The following is a 24100-nucleotide window of genomic DNA, read 5'->3' as shown; positions in this document are numbered from 1 at the left end:
ATATTTTTGTTCCTGTGATTTATTCTGGACATTAAAGCGTGTTTTTTCCCGCATCCTTTGCTCTCTGCGCCTGACTCCACACCTATTCACTCATTGAGCGTTACATAACCTTGGGAAAATCCTCTGCATTATCATTAACAGCAGACTCGTACATTTCCTCAATGAAAACAATGTACTGAGCAAATGTCAAATTGGCTTTTTACCAAATTACCGTACAACAGACCATGTATTCACCCTGCAAACCCTAATTGACAACCAAACAAACCAAAACAAAGGCAAAGTCTTCTCATGCTTTGTTGATTTCAAAAAAGCCTTCGACTCGATTTGGCATGAGGGTCTGCTATACAAACTGATGGAAAGTGGTGTTGGGGGTAAAACATACAACATTATAAAATCCATGCACACAAACAACAAGTGTGCGGTTAAAATTGGCAAAAAACACACAAATTTATACGCACAGGGTCGTGGGGTGAGACAGGGATGCAGCTTAAGCCCCACCCTCTTCAACATATATATCAACGAATTGGCGCGGGCACTAGAAAAGTCTGCAGCACCCGGCCTCACCCTACTAGAATCCGAAGTCAAATGTCTGCTGTTTGCTGATGATCTGGTGCTTCTGTCACCAACCAAGGAGGGCCTACAGCAGCACCTAGATCTTATGCACAGATTCTGTCAGACCTGGGCCCTGACAGTAAATCTCAGTAAGACCAAAATAATGGTGTTCCAAAAAAGGTCCAGTCACCAGGACCACAAATACAAATTCCATCTAGACATTGTTGCTCTAGAGCACACAAAAAACTATACATACCTTGGCCTAAACATCAGCGCCACAGGTAACTTCCACAAAGCTGTGAACGATCTGAGAGACAAGGCAAGAAGGGCATTCTATGCCATCAAAAGGAACATAAATTTCAACATACCAATTAGGATTTGGATAAATACTTGAATCAGTCATAGAGCCCATTGCCCTTTATGGTTGTGAGGTCTGGGGTCTGCTCACCAACCAAGACTTCACAAAATGGGACAAACACCAAATTGAGACTCTGCACGCAGAATTCTGCAAAAATATCCTCTGTGTACAATGTAGAACACCAAATAATGCATGCAGAGCAGAATTAAGCCGATACCCACTAATTATCAAAATCCAGAAAAGAGCCGTTAAATTCTATAACCACCTAAAAGGAAGCGATTCCCAAACCTTCCATAACAAAGCCATCACCTACAGAGAGATGAACCTGGAGAAGAGTCCCCTAAGCAAGCTGGTCCTGGGGCTCTGTTCACAAACACAAACACACCCTACAGAGCCCCAGGACAGCAGCACAATTAGACCCAACCAAATCATGAGAAAACAAAAAGAGAATTACTTGACACATTGGAAAGAATTAACAAAAAAACAGAGCAAACTAGAATGCTATTTGGCCCTAAGCAGAGAGTACACAGTGGCAGAATACCTGACCACTGTGACTGACCCAAAGTTAAGGAAAGCTTTGACTATGTACAGAATCAGTGAGCATAGCCTTGCTATTGAGAAAGGCGGCCATAGGCAGACCTGGCTCTCAAGAAAAGACAGACTATGTGCACACTGCCCACAAAATGAGGTGGAAACTGAGCTGCACTTCCTAACCTCCTGCTCAATGTATGACTATATTAGAGACACATATTTCCCTCAGATTACACAGATCCACAAAGAATTTGAAAACAAACCCAATTTTGCTAAACTCCAATATCTACTGGGTGAAATACCACAATGTGCCATCTCCACAGCAAGATTTGTGACCTGTTGCCACAAGAAAAGGTAAACCAGTGAAGAACAAACACCATTGTAAATACAACCCATATTTATGCTTATTTATTTTCCCTTTTGTACTTTAACCCTTTGTACATTGTTACAACCCTGTATATATACATAATATGACATTTGTAATGTCTTTATTCTTTTGAAACTTCTGTATGTTTAAACTTCTTATGGCTGCAGGGGCAGTATTGAGTAGCTTGGATGAAAGGTGCACAGAGGTGCCCAGAGTAAACGGCCTGCTCCTCAGTCCCAGCATATTATTATTAGTATTGGATAGAAAACACTCTGAAGTTTCTAAAACTGTTTGAATGATGTCTGTGAGTATAACAGAACTTACTTAGCAGGCAAAATCCTGAGAAGAAATCCAAACAGGAAGTGTGAAATCTGAGGTTGGTTGATTTTCAACCCAGCCCCTATTGAATACACAGTGGGATATCGGTTATGTTGCACTTCCTAAGGCTTCAAAGGTTAGTGATTCATTTTATCTGTATTTGTGCCTTTTGTGAGTCCTATCTTTGACTGGAAAAATGGCTGTGTTTTTCTGTGGCTTGGTGGTGACCTAACGTAATCATTTGTGCAGCTTTCGCTGTAAAGCCTATATGAAATCGGACACTGTGGTGGGATTAACAACAAGATTACCTTTAAAACGTTATAAGATACATGTATGTTTGAGGAATTTTAATTATGATATTTCTGTTGTTTTGAATTTCACTGGCTGCTGTCACATCGATCCTGTTAACGGGATTGCAGCTCTAAGAAGTTTTAATGTTTACTGTGAATTTTGATTGTTTATTTCACTTTTGTATATTATCTACCTCACTTGCTTTGGCAATGTCAACATGTGTTTCCCATGCCAATAAAGCCCCTTGAATTGAATTGAATTGAGAGATGGGGAGGAGAGAGAAGGAGAGTGATTGAGATTGTGAGAGAGTGATTGTGTGTGTGTGAGAGAGAGAGATAAATTGTGATCGTGAGAGTAAAAGAGTGGGTGCAACAGAAAGCGAGAGACAGAGAGAGAGAGAGAGAAGGAAAGAGAGTTAAGCAAAACAGAGAGAGCGAGAGAGAGAGAGAGAGAAAGAGAAAGAGAAATAGAGAAAGAGTGTGAGAACAGGATAAACACATTGTAAGGTTTGTCCAGGTGCTCAGCTCCTTACCTGGATCCATCTGGCAGCTTTCTATCGAAGGAGGTGGATCGTGGGATAGCAGTCTGTCCCTGCTGAAGGACCTGCTGTCCCATCCTGTCTCTGCCTGCCCGGTCGGGGTGTCTCTGGGTGGGGGAGCACCGGGTGTTGGGATTGGACGGCTGACCTGCTGACGTGGGTACCCTGTGCCAGGTGGTGTTTCGTCTAAATGGGGTCTTGTACTCACATGGCGTCCCCTCACTGTCCAATTTATACTCTACCATTGGGATACGGTACAGCTCAGAACATCCCCTAGAGAGAGAGAGAGAGAGAGAGAGAGAGAGAGAGAGAGAGAGAGAGAGAGAGAGAGAGAGACATAGACATAGACAAAGACATAAAGAGAGAGAGAGAGAGAGAGACTCAGGGACGGGGAGTGAAACAGGGCTGCCCAATAAGCCCAACACTATTTAACATCTACATTAATGAATAGGCAAAAACATTAGAAGAATCGGCAGCACCTGGTATCACCCTACACATCACTGAAATCAAGTGTCTGCTGTACGCAGATGACCTGGTGCTGCTGTCTCCCACTAAAGAGGGGTTACAGCAGCACCTAGATCGTCTCCACAGGTTCTGTCAGACCTGGGCTCTGACCGTTAACCTAAAAAAATATATATATAATGATATTCAAAAAAAAATCCGGAAATAATAAACAAATATAAATTATATTTGGACACAGTTCTATTAGAACACACAAAAACTACACATATCTAGAACTAAATATCAACAACACAGGTAGCTTTCACATGGCTGTGAATGAGCTGAGAGACAAAGCAAGAAGAGCATTCTATGCCATTAAAAGGAACATCAAAATCAAAATTCCAATTAGAATCTGTCTCAAAAATGTTCAATCAGTACGAATTTACCAAAGGGAACAAACATCCAATTGAAATACTGCATGCAGAGTTTTGCAAGACTGTATTGTAAGTGCAAAGAAAAACTCAAAATAACACATGTAGAGCAGAATTGGGCCAATACCCCCTACTCATTCGAATAGAAAAAAGAGCCATCAAATTTTACAACCATCTAAAAACAAGTGACCCCAAAACATTCCATCACACAGCTCTACAATGTCAAGAGATGAAACAAGAGAAGAGTCCCCTCAGCCAGCTGGTTCTGAGGCTCAGTTCACCAACCCAAACCAACCCCATAGAGCCTCAGGACAGCACTCAGCCAGCTGGTTCTGAGGCTCAATTCACCAACCCAAACCAACCCCATAGAGCCTCAGGACAGCACTCAGCCAGCTGGTTCTGAGGCTCAGTTCACTAACCCAAACCAACCCCATAGAGCCTCAGGACAGCAGTCAGCCAGCTGGTTCTGAGGCTCAATTCACCAACCCAAACCAACCCCATAGAGCCTCAGGACAGCACTCAGCCAGCTGGTTCTGAGGCTCAGTTCACTAACCCAAACCAACCCCATAGAGCCTCAGGACAGGACCCAGAAAATCTGACCCAACCAAATCATCACAAAACAAAAATAAAAATATATCATCTTTTAGAAAGACACCACAAAAAATCAAAGTAAACTTCAATTCTATTTGTCTCTAAACAGACAGTACATGGTGGCAGACTATCTGACCACTGTGACTGATAGAAAACTGAGGAAAACACTGACTAGGTAAAGACTCAGTGAGCACAGTCTGGCTATAGAGACCGGTTGTCACAGACAAATCTGGCTGCCCAGAGAGGACGGTCTGGCTATAGAGACTGGTCGTCACAGACAAATCTGGCTGCCCAGAGAGGACAGTCTGGCTATAGAGACCGGTCGTCACAGACCAACCTGGCTGCCCAGAGAGGACAGTCTGGCTATAGAGACCGGTCATCACAGACAAACCTGGCTGCCCAGAGAGGACAGTCTGGCTATAGAGACTGGTCGTCACAGACAAATCTGGCTGCCCAAAGAGGACAGTCTGGCTATAGAGACCGGTCGTCACAGACCAACCTGGCTGCCCAGAGAGGACAGTCTGGCTATAGAGACCGGTCATCACAGACAAACCTGGCTGCCCAGAGAGGACAGTCTGGCTATAGAGACCGGTCGTCACAGACAAACCTGGCTGCCCAGAGAGGACAGTCTGGCTATAGAGACCGGTCGTCACAGACAAACCTGGCTGCCCAGAGAGGACAGGCTGTGCTCACTCCAGGGGAGAGGTAGAGACAGAGCTGCATTTCCTATTGCACTGTGACAAATACTCAGACCTAAAAGAATATTTCTTTCCCAAAATTATAATTCAATACAAAGAATTTGAAACTATGAAAGATGAAGAAAAAATCAAATATTTATTGGGTGAAAAGCCTAAATGTGCAGTTTTGGCAGCCAAATATGTGTCCTCCTGCCACAACTCTCCGCCAGTGAAAAGTGCAAAGTAATGTCGATAATATTTCCCATCTTGTTTTGTCTTTCATACCACGTCATGTGCCTTCTCAGTCATGTTGACACTGGTCCACTACCAGGTCATGTGTCTTCTCAGTCATGTTGACACTGGTCTACTACCAGGTCATGTGTCTTTTCGGTCATGCTGACACTGGTCTACTACTAGGTCATGTGTCTTCTCAGTCATGCTGACACTGGTCTACTACCAGGTCATGTGTCTTCTCAGTCATGTTGACACTGGTCTACTACCAGGTCATGTGTCTTTTCGGTCATGCTGACACTGGTCTACTACTAGGTCATGTGTCTTCTCAGTCATGTTGACACTGGTCTACTACCAGGTCATGTGTCTTCTCAGTCATGTTGACACTGATCTACTACCAGGTCATGTGTCTTCTCAGTCATGTTGACACTGGCCTACTACCATTGATTTAATGTATTGTTGTTCTCATTAATATTGTTGTTGAAGTTGTTGTTAATGGTTATCCCATGTCCACTACTACTATTATTATTGCTGTTGGTCCCACCATTTATTTATATATAAATATATATTTTTATTTTTCGATATGTATACTTTGACAATGTAAGTAATAAAGAACTTGCGAGAGAGAGAGAGAGAGAGAGAGAGAGAGAGACATAGAGATAAACATTTGCAATGTCTTTATTGTTTTGAACATTAGAGACATAGAGAGAGACAGACATAGAGATAGAGAGAGAGATAGAGACATAGAGAGAGACATAGAGAGAGACAGACAGAGAGAGAGACAGAGAGAGATAAAGATAGAGACATAGAGAGACAGAGACAGAGAGAGACAGACATAGAGATAGAGAGAGAGAGAGAGAGAGAGAGAGAGAGAGAGAGAGAGAAGAAGTATATTAATTTAAGGTCAAACAGGAATATGAGGGAGGGAGGGAGGGAGGGAGGGAGGGAGGGAGGGAGGGAGGGAGGGAGGGAGGGAGGGAGGGAGGGAGGGAGGGAGGGAGGGAGGGAGGGAGGGAGAAGCCCAGAGGTTAGTAAAGTACTCAAAGGAAACACCTGTTTCAAATCAGAATTTTTTATATTTGGCATCTCACTAGACAGAGATCATCATAAAGAGGTCAAGGGCATCTTCATCAGTGGGAGAGGAGATATTTCCCCTCTGTTACACTACAGCTAACTACTCTGGAGACCACTGGGAGAGGAGTCACTTCCCCTCTGTTCCACTACAGCTAACTACTCTGGAGACCACTGGGAGAGGAGACATTTCCCTCTGTTCCACTACAGCTAACTACTCTGGAGACCACTGGGAGAGGAGACATTTTCCCTCTGTTCCACTACAGCTAACTACTCTGGAGACCACTGGGAGAGGAGACATTTCCCTCTGTTCCACTACAGCTAACTACTCTGGAGACCACTGGGAGAGGAGTCACTTCCCCTCTGTTCCACTACAGCTAACTACTCTGGAGACCAATGGGAGAGGAGATATTTCCCCTCTGTTCCACTACAGCTAACTACTCTGGAGACCACTGGGAGAGGAGTCACTTCCCCTCTGTTCCACTACAGCTAACTACTCTGGAGACCAATGGGAGAGGAGATATTTCCCCTCTGTTCCACTACAGCTAACTACTCTGGAGACCAATGGGAGAGGAGATATTTCCCCTCTGTTCCACTACAGCTAACTACTCTGGAGACCACTGGGAGAGGAGACACTTCCCCTCTGTTCCACTACAGCTAACTATTCTGGAGACCAATGGGAGAGGGGATATTTCCCCTCTGTACCTGTATAACAGCCCTCAGGCCACTACTCACTCCACTACCACATATCTACAACACACTAAGTGTGTGTCCTCAGGCCCCTACTCCACTACCACATATCTACAACACACTAAGTGTGTGTCCTCAGGCCCCTACTCCACTACCACATATCTACAACACATTAAGTGTGTTACCTCAGACCACTACTCTACAATATATTAAGTGTGTTCCCTCAGGACCCTACTCTACTACCACATATCTACAACACATTAAGTGTGTTCCCTCAGACCACTACTCTACTACCACATATCTACAACACAACATCCATGTGCACGTGTGTATAGTGCGTATGTTGTCGTGTTATCTAATTGTATTGCTTGCATCAGTTATCTGATGTGGAATAGAGTTCCATGTAGTCATGGCTCTATGTAGTACTGTGGAATAGAGTTCCATGTAGTCATGGCTCTATGTAGTACTGTGGAATAGAGTTCTATGTAGTCATGGCTCTATGTAGTACTGTGGAATAGAGTTCCATGTAGTCATGGCTCTATGTAGTACAGTGTGCCTCCCATAGTCTGTTCTGGACTCGGGGACTGTGAAGAGATCTCTGGTGGCATGGCTTGTGGGGTATGCATGGGTGTCTGAGCTGTGTGCCAGTAGTTTAGACAGACAGCTCAGTACATTCAGCTTGTCAACAACTCTCATAAATACAAGTAGTGATGAAGCCAATCTCTCCTCCACTTTGAGCCAGGAGAGATTGACATGCATATCATTAATCGTAGCTCGCTGTGTACATCCAAGGGTCAGCCGTGCTGCACTGTTCTGAGCCAATTGAAAATATATATATACATATATGTTTACATACCGGTTTACTCATCTCATATATACAGTTGAAGTTAGAAGTTTACATACACCTTAGCGAAATACATTTAAACTCAGTTTTTCACAAATCCTGACATTTAATCCTAGTAAAAATTCCCTGTCATAGGTCAGATAGGATCACCACTTTATTTTAAGAATGTGAAATGTCAGAATAATAGTAGAGAGAATGATTTATTTCAGCTTGTATTTCTTTCATCACATTCCCAGTGGGTCAGAAGATTACATACACTCAATTAATATTTGATAGCATTGCCTTTAAATTGTTTAACTTGGGTCAAACATTTTGGGTAGCCTTCCACAAGCTTCCCACGATAAGTTGGGTGAATTTTGGCCCATTCCTCCTGACAGAGCTGGTGCAACTGAGTCAGGTTTGTAGGCCTCCTTGCTCACACACGCTTTTTCAGTTCTGCCCACAAATGTTCTATAGGCTTGAGGTCAGGGCTTTGTCATGGCCACTCCAATACCTTGACTTTGTTGTCCTTAAGCCATTTTGCCACAACTTTGGAAGTATGCCTGGGGTCATTGTCCATTTGGAAGACCAATTCGGGACCAAGCTTTAACTTCCTGACTCATGTCTTGAGATGTTGCTTCGGCATAGCCACATAATTGTCCACCTCATGATGCCATCTATTTTGTGAAGTGCACCAGATCTCCTGCAGCAAAGCACCCCCACAACATGATGCTGCCACCCCCGTACTTCATGGTTGGGATGGTGTTCTTCAGCTTGCAAGCCTCCCCCTTTTTCCTCCAAACCTATTGATGTCATTATGGCCAAACAGTTCTACTTTTGTTTCATCAGACCAGAGGACATTTCTCCAAAAAGTATCATATTTTGTCCCCATGTGCAGTTGCAAACCGTAGTCTGGCTTTTTTAATGGTGGTTTTGGAGCAGTGCCTTTTTCCTTGCTGAGCGGCATTTCAGGTTATGTCGATATAGGACTCATTTTACTGTGGCTATAGATAATTTTGTACCTGTTTCCTCCAGTACCTGTTTCCTCCAGCATTTGCACTTTTCGCACCAAAGTACGTTCACCTCTAGGAGACAGTACACGTCTCCTTCCAGAGTGGTATGACGGCTGAGTGGTCCCATGGTGTTTATACTTGCGTACTATTGTTTGTACAGATGAATGTGGTACCTTCGGGCGTTTCAAAATTGCTCCCAAGGATGAACCAGACTTGTGGAGGTCTACAACTCTTTTTCTGAGATCTTTGCTGATTTCTTTTGATTTTCCCATGATGTCAAGCAAAGAGGGACTGAGTTTGAAGGTAGACCTTGAAATCAGGTACACCTCCAATTGACTCAAAATATGCCAGTTAGCCTATCAGAAGCTTCTAAAGCCATGACATAATTTTCAGAAATTTTCCAAGCTGTTTAAAGGCACAGTCAACTTGTATGTAAACTTTTGACCCACTGGAATTGTGATACAGTGAATTATAAGTGAAATAATCTGTCTGTAAACAATTGACGGAAAAATTACTTGTGTCATGCACAAAGTAGATGTCCTAACCAACTTGCCAAAATTATGGTTTGTTAACAAGAAATTTGTGGAGTGGTTGAAAAACGAGTTTTAATGACTCCAACCTAATTGTATGTAATCCTGACTTCAACTGTATACGTATACTAATCAGGGGGAATGGGAACCGGGTTAAGAGAGACAAGACTTCCAACCTCAATTGTATATTATACAGCACTCTATATAAAAGAGAAAATCATTCAACTGTGTATTTATATGTATTTTTTAGCAGAAAAGTCCTGCTCCAAAACAACCATATAAAAGCCAGACTACGGTTTGCAACTACACATGGGGAGAAAGATATTACTTTTTGGAGAAACGTCCTCTGGTCTGATGAAACAAAAATATGTGTAAATTATGTTTGGAGGACAAAGGGGGAGGCTTGCATGCTGAAGAACACCATCTCAACCTTGAAGCACGGGGGTGGCAGCATCATGTTTTGGGGGTGCTTTGCTGCAGGAGGGACTGGTGCACCTCACAAAATAGATGGCATCATGAGAGAAGAAAATGATATGGATATATTGAAGCAACATCTCAAGACATCAGTCAAGAAGTTTAAGCTTGGTTGCATCACAAAGCCCTGAACTCAAATCCTATAGAAAATTTGCGGGCAGAACTGAAAAAGCATGTGCGAGCAAGGAGGCCTACAAACCCGACTCAGTTACAACAGCTCTGTGAGGAGGAATGGGCCAAAATGCACCCAACTTATTGTGGGAAAGTGGTGGGAATTTTTACTAGGATTAAATGTCAGAAATTGTGAAATACTGAGTTTAAATGTGTTTGGCCAAGGTGTATGCAAACTCCCGACCATATATAAAACGTATATATATATTTTGGGAGGTTTATATTATTCTATATATTTTTGTGGCAGCCTGGCCTCATCACCATTTTAAAAGGTAATGAAATTAATATGATTTAAAAGGCTTAAAAGTAAATACCCTGAGTGTACAAAACATTAAGGAGGCAGGGGGGATTGAGGGAGGAGTCAGGGAGGAGTCAGGGAGGAGTCAGGGAGGAGTCAGGAGAGTCAGGGGGGATTGAGGGAGGAGTCAGGGAGGAGTAAGGGGAGTCAGGGGGGATTGAGGGAGGAGTCAGGGAGGAGTAAGGGGAGGCAGGGGGGATTGAGGGAGGAGTCAGGGAGGAGTCAGGGAGGAGTCAGGGAGGAGTCAGGAGAGTCAGGGGGGATTGAGGGAGGAGTCAGGGAGGAGTAAGGGGAGTCAGGGGGGATTGAGGGAGGAGTCAGGGAGGAGTAAGGGGAGGCAGGGGGGATTGAGGGAGGAGTCAGGGAGGAGTAAGGAGAGTCAGGGGGATTGAGGGAGGAGTCAGGGAGGAGTAAGGGGAGTCAGGGGGGATTGAGGGAGGAGTCAGGGAGGAGTAAGGGGAGTCAGGGGGGATTGAGGGAGGAGTCAGGGAGGAGTAAGGAGAGTCAGGGGGATTGAGGGAGGAGTCAGGGAGGAGTAAGGGGAGTCAGGGGGGATTGAGGGAGGAGTCAGGGAGGAGTAAGGGAGGAGTCAGGGGGAGTCAGGGAGGAGTCAGGGAGGAGTCAGGGAGGAGTAAGGAGAGTCAGGGGGGATTGAGGGAGGAGTCAGGGAGGAGTAAGGAGAGTCAGGGGGGATTGAGGGAGGAGTCAGGGAGGAGTAAGGAGAGTCAGGGAGGAGTAAGGGGAGGCAGGGGGGATTGAGGGAGGAGTCAGGGAGGAGTAAGGAGAGTCAGGGGGGATTGAGGGAGGAGTCAGGGAGGAGTAAGGGGAGGCAGGGGGGATTGAGGGAGGAGTCAGGGAGGAGTAAGGAGAGTCAGGGGGGATTGAGGGAGGAGTCAGGGAGGAGTAAGGGGAGGCAGGGGGGATTGAGGGAGGAATCAGGGAGGAGTAAGGGGAGTCAGGGGGATTGAGGGAGGAGTCAGGGGGGATTGAGGGAGGAGTCAGGGGGGATTGAGGGAGGAGTCCGGGGGGATTGAGGGAGGAGTCAGGGGGGATTGAGGGAGGAGTCAGGGGGGATTGAGGGAGGAGTCAGGGTGGAGTAAGGGTAGTCAGGGGGATTGAGGGAGGAGTCAGGGGGGATTGAGGGAGGAGTCAGGGGAGATTGAGGGAGGAGTCAGGGGGGATTGAGGGAGGAGTCAGGGGGGATTGAGGGAGGAGTCAGGGGGGATTGAGGGAGGAGTCAGGGGGGATTGAGGGAGGAGTCAGGGGGGATTGAGGGAGGAGTCAGGGGGGAGTAAGGGTAGTCAGGGGGATTGAGGGAGGAGTCAGGGAGGAGTAAGGGTAGTCAGGGGGATTGAGGGAGGAGTCAGGGAGGAGTCAGGGAGGAGTAAGGGTAGTCAGGGGGATTGAGGGGGATTGAGGGGGGAGTCAGGGAGGAGTAAGGGGAGTCAGGGGGATTGAGGGGGATTGAGGGGGGAGTCAGGGGGAGTGAGGGGGAGGCATGTGGGGTTTGAGAGAGGAGTCAGAGGGAGTGAGGGGGAGTCAGGGGGAGTCGGGGGAGTCAGGGGGGAGTCAGGGAGGAGTGAGGGGGAGTCAGGGGGAGACAGGGAGAGTCTTGGGGTGTCAGGGGGAGTGAGGTGGGATTCAGGGGGAGTCAGGGGGAGTCAGGGAGTGTCAGGGAGTGTCAGGGGGAGTCAGGGGGAGTCAGGGGGAGTCAGGGAGGAGTGAGGTGGGATTCAGGGGGAGTCAGGGGGAGTCAGGGAGTGTCAGGGAGAGTCAGGGGGAGTCAGGGGGAGTCAGGGAGGAGTGAGGTGGGATTCAGGGGGAGTCAGGGGGAGTCAGGGAGGAGTGAGGTGGGATTCAGGGGGAGTCAGGGGGAGTCAGGGAGGAGTGAGGTGGGACTCAGGGGGAGTCAGGGGGAGTCAGGTAGAGTCAGGGGGAGTCAGGGGGAGTCATGGAGGAGTGAGGTGGGATTCAGGGGGAGTCAGAGAGGAGTGAGGGGGAGTCAGGGGGAGTCAGGGGGAGTCAGGGAGTGTCAGGGGGAGTCAGGGGGAGTGAGGTGGGATTCAGGGGGAGTCAGGGGGGGGTCAGGGAGTGTCAGGGGGAGTCAGGGAGTGTCAGGGTGAGTCAGGGGGAGTCAGGGAGAGTCAGGGAGAGTCAGGGGGAGTCAGGGGGAGTCAGGAAGAGTCAGGAAGAGTCAGGGAGAGTTAGGGGGAGTCAGGGAGGAGTGAGGTGGGATTCAGGGGGAGTCAGGGAGGAGTGAGGTGGGATTCAGGGGGAGTCAGGGGGAGTCAGGGAGGAGTGAGGTGGGATTCAGGGGGAGTCAGGGGGAGTCAGGGAGGAGTGAGGGTGTGTCAGCGGGAGTCAGGGGGAGTCAGGGAGGAGTGAGGTAGGATTCTGGGGGAGTCAGGGAGGAGTGAGGGGGAGTCAGGGGGAGTCCGGGAGGAGTGAGGGGGAGTTAGGGAGGTGATCGTCAACTGTCTCTAACATAAAACTTACTGTCACAAACTAAAGGCAGTCCTTCATCTTTCCACACAGTTCTGAGAATCACATTCAGATTGGATTAAAGATGCGCTGTGGAAATGAAGCTAGGGTTTAACTCTGACTTTCATCTCTCTCTCCCACAGAGACCCAGCTGTACTATTTTCCTCTTTCAGTTAGTTTAGTGATATTGTCTCCCGGTGTGCGAGCAGTGCTCCGGCGTCCCTAAGCAGACAAACACAGGCGGTGCTCCGGCGTCCCTAAGCAGACAAACACAGGCGGTGCTCCGGCGTCCCTAAGCAGACAAACACGGGCGGTGCTCCGGCGTCCCTAAGCAGACAAACACGGGCGGTGCTCCGGCGTCCCTAAGCAGACAAACACGGGCGGTGCTCCGGCGTCCCTAAGCAGACAAACACAGGCGGTGCTCCGGCGTCCCTAAGCAGACAAACACGGGCGGTGCTCCGGCGTCCCTAAGCAGACAAACACGGGCGGTGCTCCGGCGTCCCTAAGCAGACAAACACAGGCGGTGCTCCGGCGTCCCTAAGCAGACAAACACGGGCGGTGCTCCGGCGTCCCTAAGCAGACAAACGCGGGCGGTGCTCTGGTGTCCCTAAGCAGACAAACACGGGCGGTGCTCTGGTGTCCCTAAGCAGACAAACACGGGCGGTGCTCCGGCGTCCCTAAGCAGACAAACACGGGCGGTGCTCCGGCGTCCCTAAGCAGACAAACACGGGCGGTGCTCTGGTGTCCCTAAGCAGACAAACACGGGCGGTGCTCCGGCGTCCCTAAGCAGACAAACACGGGCGGTGCTCTGGCGTCCCTAAGCAGACAAACACAGGCGGTGCTCCGGCGTCCCTAAGCAGACAAACACGGGCGGTGCTCCGGCGTCCCTAAGCAGACAAACACGGGCGGTGCTCTGGTGTCCCTAAGCAGACAAACACGAGCGGTGCTCCGGCGTCCCTAAGCAGACAAACACGGGCGGTGCTCTGGCGTCCCTAAGCAGACAAACACGGGCGGTGCTCTGGTGTCCCTAAGCAGACAAACACGGGCGGTGCTCCGGCGTCCCTAAGCAGACAAACACAGGCGGTGCTCTGGCGTCCCTAAGCAGACAAACACGGGCGGTGCTTCGGCGTCCCTAAGCAGACAAACACAGGCGGTGCTCTGGTGCCCCTAAGCAGACAAACACTGGCGGTGCTCCGGCGTCCCTAAGCAGACAAACACAGGCGGTGCTCCGACGTCCCTGAAGAGCCTCTTAAAGAAGAAGTTACAGGTCTCTGAGAGCCAGAAATCTTGCTTGTTTGTAGGTGACCAAATACTTATTTTCCACCATAATTTGCAAATAAATTCATTAAAAATCCTACAATGTGATTTTCTGGATTTATTTTTCTCATTTTGTCTGTCATAGTTGAAGTGTACCTATGATGAAAATGACAGGCCTCTCTCATCTTTTTAAGTGAGAGAACTTGCACAATAGGTGGCTTACTAAATACTTTTTTGCCCCACTGTATCAAATCAAATCAAATCAAATCAAATTTTATTTGTCACATACACATGGTTAGCAGATGTTAATGCGAGTGTAGCGAAATGCTTGTGCTTCTAGTTCCGACAATGCAGTAATAACCAACAAGTAATCTAACTAACAATTCCAAAACTACTGTCTTGTACACAGTGTAAGGGGATAAAGAATATGTACATAAGGATATATGAATGAGTGATGGTACAGAGCAGCATAGGCAAGATACAGTAGATGGTATCGAGTACAGTATATACATATGAGATGAGTATGTAAACAAAGTGGCATAGTTAAAGTGGCTAGTGATACATGTATTACATAAGGATACAGTCGATGATATAGAGTACAGTATATACGTATGCCTATGAGATGAATAATGTAGGGTAAGTAACATTATATAAGGTAGCATTGTTTAAAGTGGCTAGTGATATCTTTACATCATTTCCCATCAATTCCCATTATTAAAGTGGCTGGAGTTGAGTCAGTGTCAGTGTGTTGGCAGCAGCCACTCAATGTTAGTGGTGGCTGTTTAACAGTCTGATGGCCTTGAGATAGAAGCTGTTTTTCAGTCTCTCGGTCCCAGCTTTGATGCACCTGTACTGACCTCGCCTTCTGGATGATAGCGGGGTGAACAGGCAGTGGCTCGGGTGGTTGATGTCCTTGATGATCTTTATGGCCTTCCTGTGACATCGGGTGGTGTAGGTGTCCTGGAGGGCAGGTAGTTTGCCCCCGGTGATGCGTTGTGCAGACCTCACCACCCTCTGGAGAGCCTTACGGTTGAGGGCGGAGCAGTTGCCGTACCAGGCGGTGATACAGCCCGCCAGGATGCTCTCGATTGTGCATCTGTAGAAGTTTGTGAGTGCTTTTGGTGACAAGCCGAATTTCTTCAGCCTCCTGAGGTTGAAGAGGCGCTGCTGCGCCTTCTTCACAATGCTGTCTGTGTGAGTGGACCAATTCAGTTTGTCTGTGATGTGTATGCCGAGGAACTTAAAACTTGCTACCCTCTCCACTACTGTTCCATCGATGTGGATAGGGGGGTGTTCCCTCTGCTGTTTCCTGAAGTCCACAATCATCTCCTTAGTTTTGTTGACGTTGAGTGTGAGGTTATTTTCCTGACACCACACTCCGAGGGCCCTCACCTCCTCCCTGTAGGCCGTCTCGTCGTTGTTGGTAATCAAGCCTACCACTGTTGTGTCGTCCGCAAACTTGATGATTGAGTTGGAGGCGTGCGTGGCCACGCAGTCGTGGGTGAACAGGGAGTACAGGAGAGGGCTCAGAACGCACCCTTGTGGGGCCCCAGTGTTGAGGATCAGCGGGGAGGAGATGTTGTTGCCTACCCTCACCACCTGGGGGCGGCCCGTCAGGAAGTCCAGTACCCAGTTGCACAGGGCGGGGTCGAGACCCAGGGTCTCGAGCTTGATGACGAGCTTGGAGGGTACTATGGTGTTGAATGCCGAGCTGTAGTCAATGAACAGCATTCTCACATAGGTATTCCTCTTGTCCAGATGGGTTAGGGCGGTGTGCAGTGTGGTTGAGATTGCATCGTCTGTGGACCTATTTGGGCGGTAAGCAAATTGGAGTGGGTCTAGGGTGTCAGGTAGGGTGGAGGTGATATGGTCCTTGACTAGTCTCTCAAAGCACTTCATGATGACGGAAGTGAGTGCTACGGGGCGGTAGTCGTTTAGCTCAGTTACCTTAGCTTTCTTGGGAACAGGAACAATGGTGGCCCTCTTGAAGCATGTGGGAACAGCAGACTGGTATAGGGATTGATTGAATATGTCCGTAAACACACCGGCCAGCTGGTCTGCGCATGCTCTGAGGGCGCGGCTGGGGATGCCGTCTGGGCCTGCAGCCTTGCGAGGGTTAACACGTTTAAATGTCTTACTCACCTCGGCTGCAGTGAAGGAGAGACCGCATGTTTTCGTTGCAGGCCGTGTCAGTGGCACTGTATTGTCCTCAAAGCGGTATATTATATTATATTATGCCATTGTGCTGTCTGTTGCAGCATGGACAGTACCATCAGATTTGTCACACTAACCTCAGACTCAGACTGTTCTGCATTCAAGTCAAAAGAGAAGCACATTTAGCTTCAATGAGTCATTGGGGGAGGAGGGGGTAGAGTATGGGGTCAGCAGAGGTCAATGTTAAGGGTTAGTGATGTAAGGTTAGGGGTCAGGGGTTAAAGGTTACCTGCGTGGCGCTCCATCGTCATGAGGCTGGATGATGACCACCTTGACGGCGATGGAGGTTCTCAGCAGGTCGATCATCTGTTCGTGGGTCAGCGTTGCTACGGCAACCTTACAGATCTCCACCAATCGGCTACCCTGGCGAAGCCCCGCCTTCCAAGCGAACCCGAAGGCCTCAACGTCAGCCACGATGCCCTCGAAGTTGACGTGGAAACCCAGCTGGCACAGAGCGTTCCGACGCAGTGTCATCTCAGATGTCTCACAACCACGCGTCACTATCTGGAGAGAAGAAGAGAGAGAGTCAGTCCCCTGACTGGTCATGTTGCAGGACAATTGTTCATATCTGGATCAAAGGAAGAAGGAAGAGAACCACCTTGTAATTAATGGTAACAGTGGGTGAGATAGAGAAAGACACTAACACACTGAATAAATAGTTGAAACATAGAAAATCTCTTCCTGGGCTGATGTAGCATGTACACAAAGCAACACAGACACTTTTAACCATTCTGTATACATCTGGCCCTTCTTTGGACATTGTGTTAACCAGCCTCCAGATGAGGTTCAATGCCATACAACTCTGACTGGATGCAGTCTATCACAGTGCCATCCGTTTAGTCACCAAAGCCCCATTCACTACCCACCATTGCGACCTGTACGCTCTCGTTGGTTGGCCCTCGCTTCATACTGGTCGCCAAACCCACTGGCTCCAGGTCATCTACAAGTCTCTGCTGGGTAAAGCCCCGCCTTATCTCAGCTCACTGGTCACCATAGCAGCACCCACCTGTAGCACGCACTCCAGCAGGTATATCTCACTGTTCACCCCAAAAGCCAATTCTTCCTTTGGCCGCCTTTCCTTCCAGTTCTCTGCTGCCAATGACTGGAACGAACTGCAAAAATCTCTGAAGCTGGAGACTCATATCTCCCTCAGAGCAGCTCACAGATCACTGCACCTGTACAAAGCCCATCTGTAAACAGCCCATCTATCTACCTACCTCATCCCCATACTGGTATTTATTTATTTATCTTGCTCCTTTGCACCCCAGTATCTCTACTTGCACATTCATCTTCTGTACATCTACCATTCCAGTGTTTAATTGCTATATTGTAATTACTTCGCCACCATGGCCTATTTATTTTCTTAACTTACCTCATTTGCACTCACTGTATGTAGACCTTTTGTTCTACTGTATTATTGACTGTATGTTTGTTTACTCCATGTGTAACTCTGTGTTGTTGTATGTGTCGAACTGCTTTGCTTTATCTTGGCCAGGTCGCAGTTGCAAATTAAAACTTGTTCTCAACTACCCTACCTGGTTAAATAAAGGTGTAATAAATAAATAAATGTAAAGAAATTCATTCAGACGGAAGAAAATAAGAGGTGCAACAGATATAGCCTCAGAGAAGGAGAAAGAGGAGCACATTACAGAGCTAATAGATATAGCCTCAGAGATGGAGAAAGAGGAGCACATTACAGAGCTAACAGATATAGCCTCAGAGATGGAGAGAGAGGAGCACATTACAGAGCTAACAGATATAGCCTCAGAGATGGAGAAAGAGGAGCACATTACAGAGCTAACAGATATAGCCTCAGAGATGGAGAAAGAGGAGCACATTACAGAGCTAACAGATATAGCCTCAGAGATGGAGAGAGAGGAGCACATTACAGAGCTAACAGATATAGCCTCAGAGATGGAGAGAGAGGAGCACATTACAGAGCTAACATATATAGGCTCAGAGATGGAGAGAGAGGAGCACATTACAGAGCTAACAGATATAGCCTCAGAGATGGAGAGAGAGGAGCACATTACAGAGCTAACAGATATAGGCTCAGAGATGGAGAGAGAGCAGCACATTACAGAGCTAATAGATATAGCCTCAGAGATGGAGAGAGAGGAGCACATTACAGAGCTAACAGATATAGCCTCAGAGATGGAGAGAGAGCAGCACATTACAGAGCTAACATATATAGGCTCAGAGATGGAGAGAGAGCAGCACATTACAGAGCTAATAGATATAGCCTCAGAGATGGAGAGAGAGGAGCACATTCCAGAGCTAACAGATATAGCCTCAGAGATGGAGAGAGGAGCACATTACAGAGCTAACATATATAGGCTCAGAGATGGAGAGAGAGGAGCACATTACAGAGCTAACAGATATAGCCTCAGAGATGGAGAGAGAGGAGCACATTACAGAGCTAACAGATATATCCTCAGAGATGGAGAGAGAGGAGCACATTACAGAGCTAATAGATATAGCCTCAGAGATGGAGAGAGAGGAGCACATTACAGAGCTAACAGATATAGCCTCAGAGATGTAGAGAGAGCAGCACATTACAGAGCTAACATATATAGGCTCAGAGATGGAGAGAGAGCAGCACATTACAGAGCTAATAGATATAGCCTCAGAGATGGAGAGAGAGGAGCACATTCCAGAGCTAACAGATATAGCCTCAGAGATGGAGAGAGAGGAGCACATTACAGAGCTAACATATATAGGCTCAGAGATGGAGAGAGAGGAGCACATTACAGAGCTAACAGATATAGCCTCAGAGATGGAGAGAGGAGCACATTACAGAGCTAACAGATATAGCCTCAGAGATGGAGAGAGAGGAGCACATTACAGAGCTAACAGATATAGCCTCAGAGATGGAGAGAGAGGAGCACATTCCAGAGCTAACAGATATAGCCTCAGAGATGGAGAGAGAGGAGCACATTACAGAGCTAACAGATATAGCCTCGGGGATGGAGAGAGAGGAGCACATTACAGAGCTAACAGATATAGCCTCAGAGAAGCACAGCACACCAAGGTGAGTGTAAGTGAGCACAGCACAACAAGATGAGTCTAAGTGAGCACAGCACAACAAGATGAGTCTAAGTGAGCACAGCACAACAAGGTGAGTCTAAGTGAGCACAACAAGGTGAGTCTAAGTGAGCACAACAAGGTGAGTCTAAGTGAGCACAGCACAACAAGGTGAGTCTAAGTGAGCACAACACAACAAGGTGAGTCTAAGTGAGCACAACAAGGTGAGTCTAAGTGAGCACAACACAACAAGGTGAGTCTAAGTGAGCACAACACAACAAGGTGAGTCTAAGTGAGCACAACAAGGTGAGTCTAAGTGAGCACAACAAGGTGAGTCTAAGTGAGCACAGCACAACAAGGTGAGTCTAAGTGAGCACAACACAACAAGGTGAGTCTAAGTGAGCACAACACAACAAGGTGAGTCTAAGTGAGCACAACACAACACGGTGAGTCTAAGTGAGCACAACAAGGTGAGTCTAAGTGAGCACAACACAACACGGTGAGTCTAAGTGAGCACAACAAGGTGAGTCTAAGTGAGCACAACACAACAAGGTGAGTCTAAGTGAGCACAACACAACAAGGTGAGTCTAAGTGAGCACAACAAGGTGAGTCTAAGTGAGCACAACACAACAAGGTGAGTCTAAGTGAGCACAACACAACAAGGTGAGTCTAAGTGAGCACAACACAACACGGTGAGTCTAAGTGAGCACAACAAGGTGAGTCTAAGTGAGCACAACACAACAAGGTGAGTCTAAGTGAGCACAACACAACAAGGTGAGTCCGAAAATGTCTTGTATGCTGCTGCATAAATTAGGTAATATGACAGGGAGATACAGTGCCATCGGAAATAATTCAGACCACTTGATAATTCCATGAGTTGTTGAATAATTGGAAATGGAACGGAGCTCCATGCGGTCATGGCTCTATATAAATCTGTGAAGGTAGTTCCATGGGGTCAAGGCTCTGTATAAATCTATGAAGGTAGTTCCATGTGATCATGGCTCTGTATAAATCTGTGAAGGTAGTTCCATGCGGTCAAGGCTCTATATAAATCTGTGAAGGTAGTTCCATGCGGTCAAGGCTCTATATAAATCTGTGAAGGTAGTTCCATGTGATCATGGCTCTATATAAATCTGTGAAGGGTGTTCCATATCATCATGGCTCTATATAAATCTGTGAAGGTAGTTCCATGTGATCATGGCTCTATATAAATCTGTGAAGGTAGTTCCATGCGATCATGGCTCTGTATAAATCTGTGAAGGTAGTTCCATGTGATCATGGCTCTATATAAATCTTTGAAGGTAGTTCCATGTGATCATGGCTCTATATAAATCTGAAGGGAGCTCCATGTGATCATGGCTCTATATAAATCTTTGAAGGTAGTTCCATGTGATCATGGCTCTATATAAATCTTTGAAGGTAGTTCCATGTGATCATGGCTCTATATAAATCTGAAGGGAGCTCCATGTGATCATGGCTCTATATAAATCTTTGAAGGTAGTTCCATGTGATCATGGCTCTATATAAATCTGAAGGGAGCTCCATGTGATCATGGCTCTATATAAATCTGTGAAGGGAATTCCATGCGATCATGGCTCTATATAAATCTTTGAAGGTAGTTCCATGTGATCATGGCTCTATATAAATCTGAAGGGAGCTCCATGTGATCATGGCTCTATATAAATCTTTGAAGGTAGTTCCATGTGATCATGGCTCTATATAAATCTTTGAAGGTAGTTCCATGTGATCATGGCTCTATATAAATCTGAAGGGAGCTCCATGTGATCATGGCTCTATATAAATCTTTGAAGGTAGTTCCATGTGATCATGGCTCTATATAAATCTGAAGGGAGCTCCATGTGATCATGGCTCTATATAAATCTGTGAAGGGAGTTCCATGCGATCATGGTTCTGTATAAAACTGTGAAGGGAGTTCCATGCGATCAATAGGGTTTTTGCCAGCTTCACTGCTGAACCGTAATAATCAACACTAACCAATACAATAGGGTTTTAGCCAGCTTCACTGCTAAACCGTAATAATCAACACCAACCAAAACAATAGGGTTTTACCCAGCTTCACTGCTGAACTGTAATAATCAACACTAACCAATACAATATGGTTTTAGCCAGCTTCACTGCTGAACCGTAATAATCAACACTAACCAATACAATAGGGTTTTAGCCAGCTTCAGTGCTGAACCGTAATAATCAACACTAACCAATACAATAGGGTTTTAGCCAGCTTCACTGCTGAACCGTAATACTCAACACTAACCAATACAATAGGGTTTTAGCCAGCTTCACTGCTGAACCGTAATACTCAACACTAACCAATACAATAGGGTTTAACCCAGCTACACTGCTGAACCGTAATAATCAACACGAACCAATACAATAGGGTTTTAGCCAGCTTCACTGCTGAACGTAATACTCAACACTAACCAATACAATAGGGTTTTAGCCAGCTTCACTGCTGAACTGTAATAATCAACACTAACCAATACAATAGGGTTTTAGCCAGCTTCACTGCTGAACCGTAATACTCAACACTAACCAATACAATAGGGTTTAACCCAGCTTCACTGCTGAACCGTAATAATCAACACTAACCAATACAATAGGGTTTTAGCCAGCTTCACTGCTGAACCGTAATAATCAACACTAACCAATACAATAGGGTTTTAGCCAGCTTCACTGCTGAACCGTAATAATCAACACTAACCAATACAATATGGTTTTACCCAGCTTCACTGCTGAAGACATCTTAACTTTTTTTGAATGAACTCAGTTCGACTTTCAACTTACTCTTTGTTGTAATAGTAGAATGCACAAGGTGCAGCTACGAAATTGCATAGTGCATCACTTGCCATATTAGTCATTGCAGACCTTAGATATTTATATCTTGTTAGTCATTGCAGACCTTAGATATGTATATCTTGTTAGTCATTGCTGACCTTAGATATTTATATCTTGTTAGTCATTGCAGACCTTAGATATTTATATCTTGTTAGTCATTGCTGACCTTAGATATTTATATCTTGTTAGTCATTGCTGACCTTAGATATTTATATCTTGTTAGTCATTGCAGACCTTAGATATTTATATCTTGTTAGTCATTGCAGACCTTAGATATTTATATCTTGTTAGTCATTGCAGACCTTAGATATTTATATCTTGTTAGTCATTGCAGACCTTAGATATTTATATCTTGTTAGTCATTGCAGACCTTAGATATGTATATCTTGTTAGTCATTGCAGACCTCAGATATTGAAGCCGACAGAGAGGGTCGCCTCCCTTCTACTCCTTAGGAAACTATGCAGTATTTTGTTATGTATGTATTATTTCTTACATTGTTAGAAATCTTAAGTGTTATTACAAACAACAGGGAAGGACTTAGATTTGTGTCTATTAGGTAGTTATTGTGGATATTACTGCACTGTCAGAACTAGAAGAACAAGCATTTGGCTCCACTGTCGTTCAGATACTCTATGAACACACATGAGACATGGCCAAATGTGTAGAATTGCAGGAAATTCATTTTTTTTTAATCGCAAATAAATTCTGTGGTGTGGAAATGAGCTATAAACCTGCAAAATGGTTTCTGCCACCAACAAGAGGGGGTTGAACAGTTTGCGTCATGGACAATGCTTGTTCCCAATGATGAACGCGGGCATGAGTGGAAAAGCACTACAGGGTTAGGGAACTGAACTAATGGAGTGGTCTGTTATGATAAACTGAACTAATGGAGTGGTCTGTTATGATAAACTGAACTAAAAGAGTGGTGTGTTATGATAAACTGAACTAATGGAGTGGTCTGTTATGATAAACTGAACTAAAAGAGTGGTCTGTTATGATAAACTGAACTAATGGAGTGGTCTGTTATGATAAACTGAACTAAAAGAGTGGTCTGTTATGATAAACTGAACTAAAAGAGTGGTCTGTTATGATAAACTGAACTAAAAGAGTGGTCTGTTATGATAAACTGAACTAAAAGAGTGGTCTGTTATGATAAACTGAACTAATGGAGTGGTCTGTTATGATAAACTGAACTAATGGAGTGGTCTGTTATGATAAACTGAACTAAAAGAGTGGTCTGTTATGATAAACTGAACTAATCGAGTGGTATGTTCCTGTTATGAAAAATTGAACTAATGGAGTGGTCTGTTCCTGTTTGTTTCTCCTTCACTTACTGATTGCAGCTCAATGTGAGATAGTAGACTGAGCACTTTAGCAGCCACAATAACACTCCCCCTGAAACGGTCTGAGGTTTCAGAGGCTGAGAGTCACACCCACTCCAACCTGCCTCAATCACTCTGCAGATTAGTGGGGTCTAGTGGGTCAAACTATCCTGCTGACAATCCAAACAGAGAGAGCATGTTGGTCTGCTCTGCTGGGATAAATGACTGAATTAATGAATATAGTTTTTTTTTTTTATATACAGTGCCTTGCGAAAGTATTCGGCCCCCTTGAACTTTGCGACCTTTTGCCACATTTCAGGCTTCAAACATAAAGATATAAAACTGTAATTTTTTGTGAAGAATCAACAACAAGTGGGACACAATCATGAAGTGGAACGACGTTTATTGGATATTTAAAACTTTTTTAACAAATCAAAAACTGAAAAATTGGGCGTGCAAAATTATTCAGCCCCTTTACTTTCAGTGCAGCAAACTCTCTCCAGAAGTTCAGTGAGGATCTCTGAATGATCCAATGTTGACCTAAATGAC

The 24100-nt window shown here is 45.9% G+C and overlaps 1 protein-coding gene across 4 annotated transcripts in view; it reads right to left on the bottom strand.

Moving 5' to 3' along the window:
* The window catches only part of LOC110517286 (signal-induced proliferation-associated 1-like protein 2), a 317547-nt gene that overhangs the window by 93318 nt on the left and 200129 nt on the right, over nucleotides 1-24100 (bottom strand). For all 4 annotated transcript variants that reach the window (XM_036945905.1, XM_036945907.1, XM_036945906.1 and 1 more), the window contains exons 12-13: nucleotides 16578-16852; nucleotides 2950-3228 (exon numbers count right to left, since the gene is read on the bottom strand). In XM_036945905.1, the coding sequence (XP_036801800.1) occupies nucleotides 2950-3228; nucleotides 16578-16852 (554 nt within the window). The remainder of the gene's footprint in view (nucleotides 1-2949; nucleotides 3229-16577; nucleotides 16853-24100) is intronic.

Source organism: Oncorhynchus mykiss, chromosome 16, assembly GCF_013265735.2.
Source record: "Oncorhynchus mykiss isolate Arlee chromosome 16, USDA_OmykA_1.1, whole genome shotgun sequence".
Classification (NCBI taxonomy): Eukaryota; Metazoa; Chordata; class Actinopteri; order Salmoniformes; family Salmonidae; genus Oncorhynchus; species Oncorhynchus mykiss.
Note: the sequence above shows the minus strand (reverse complement) of the source record. Positions and strands in the feature narration are given on the sequence as shown.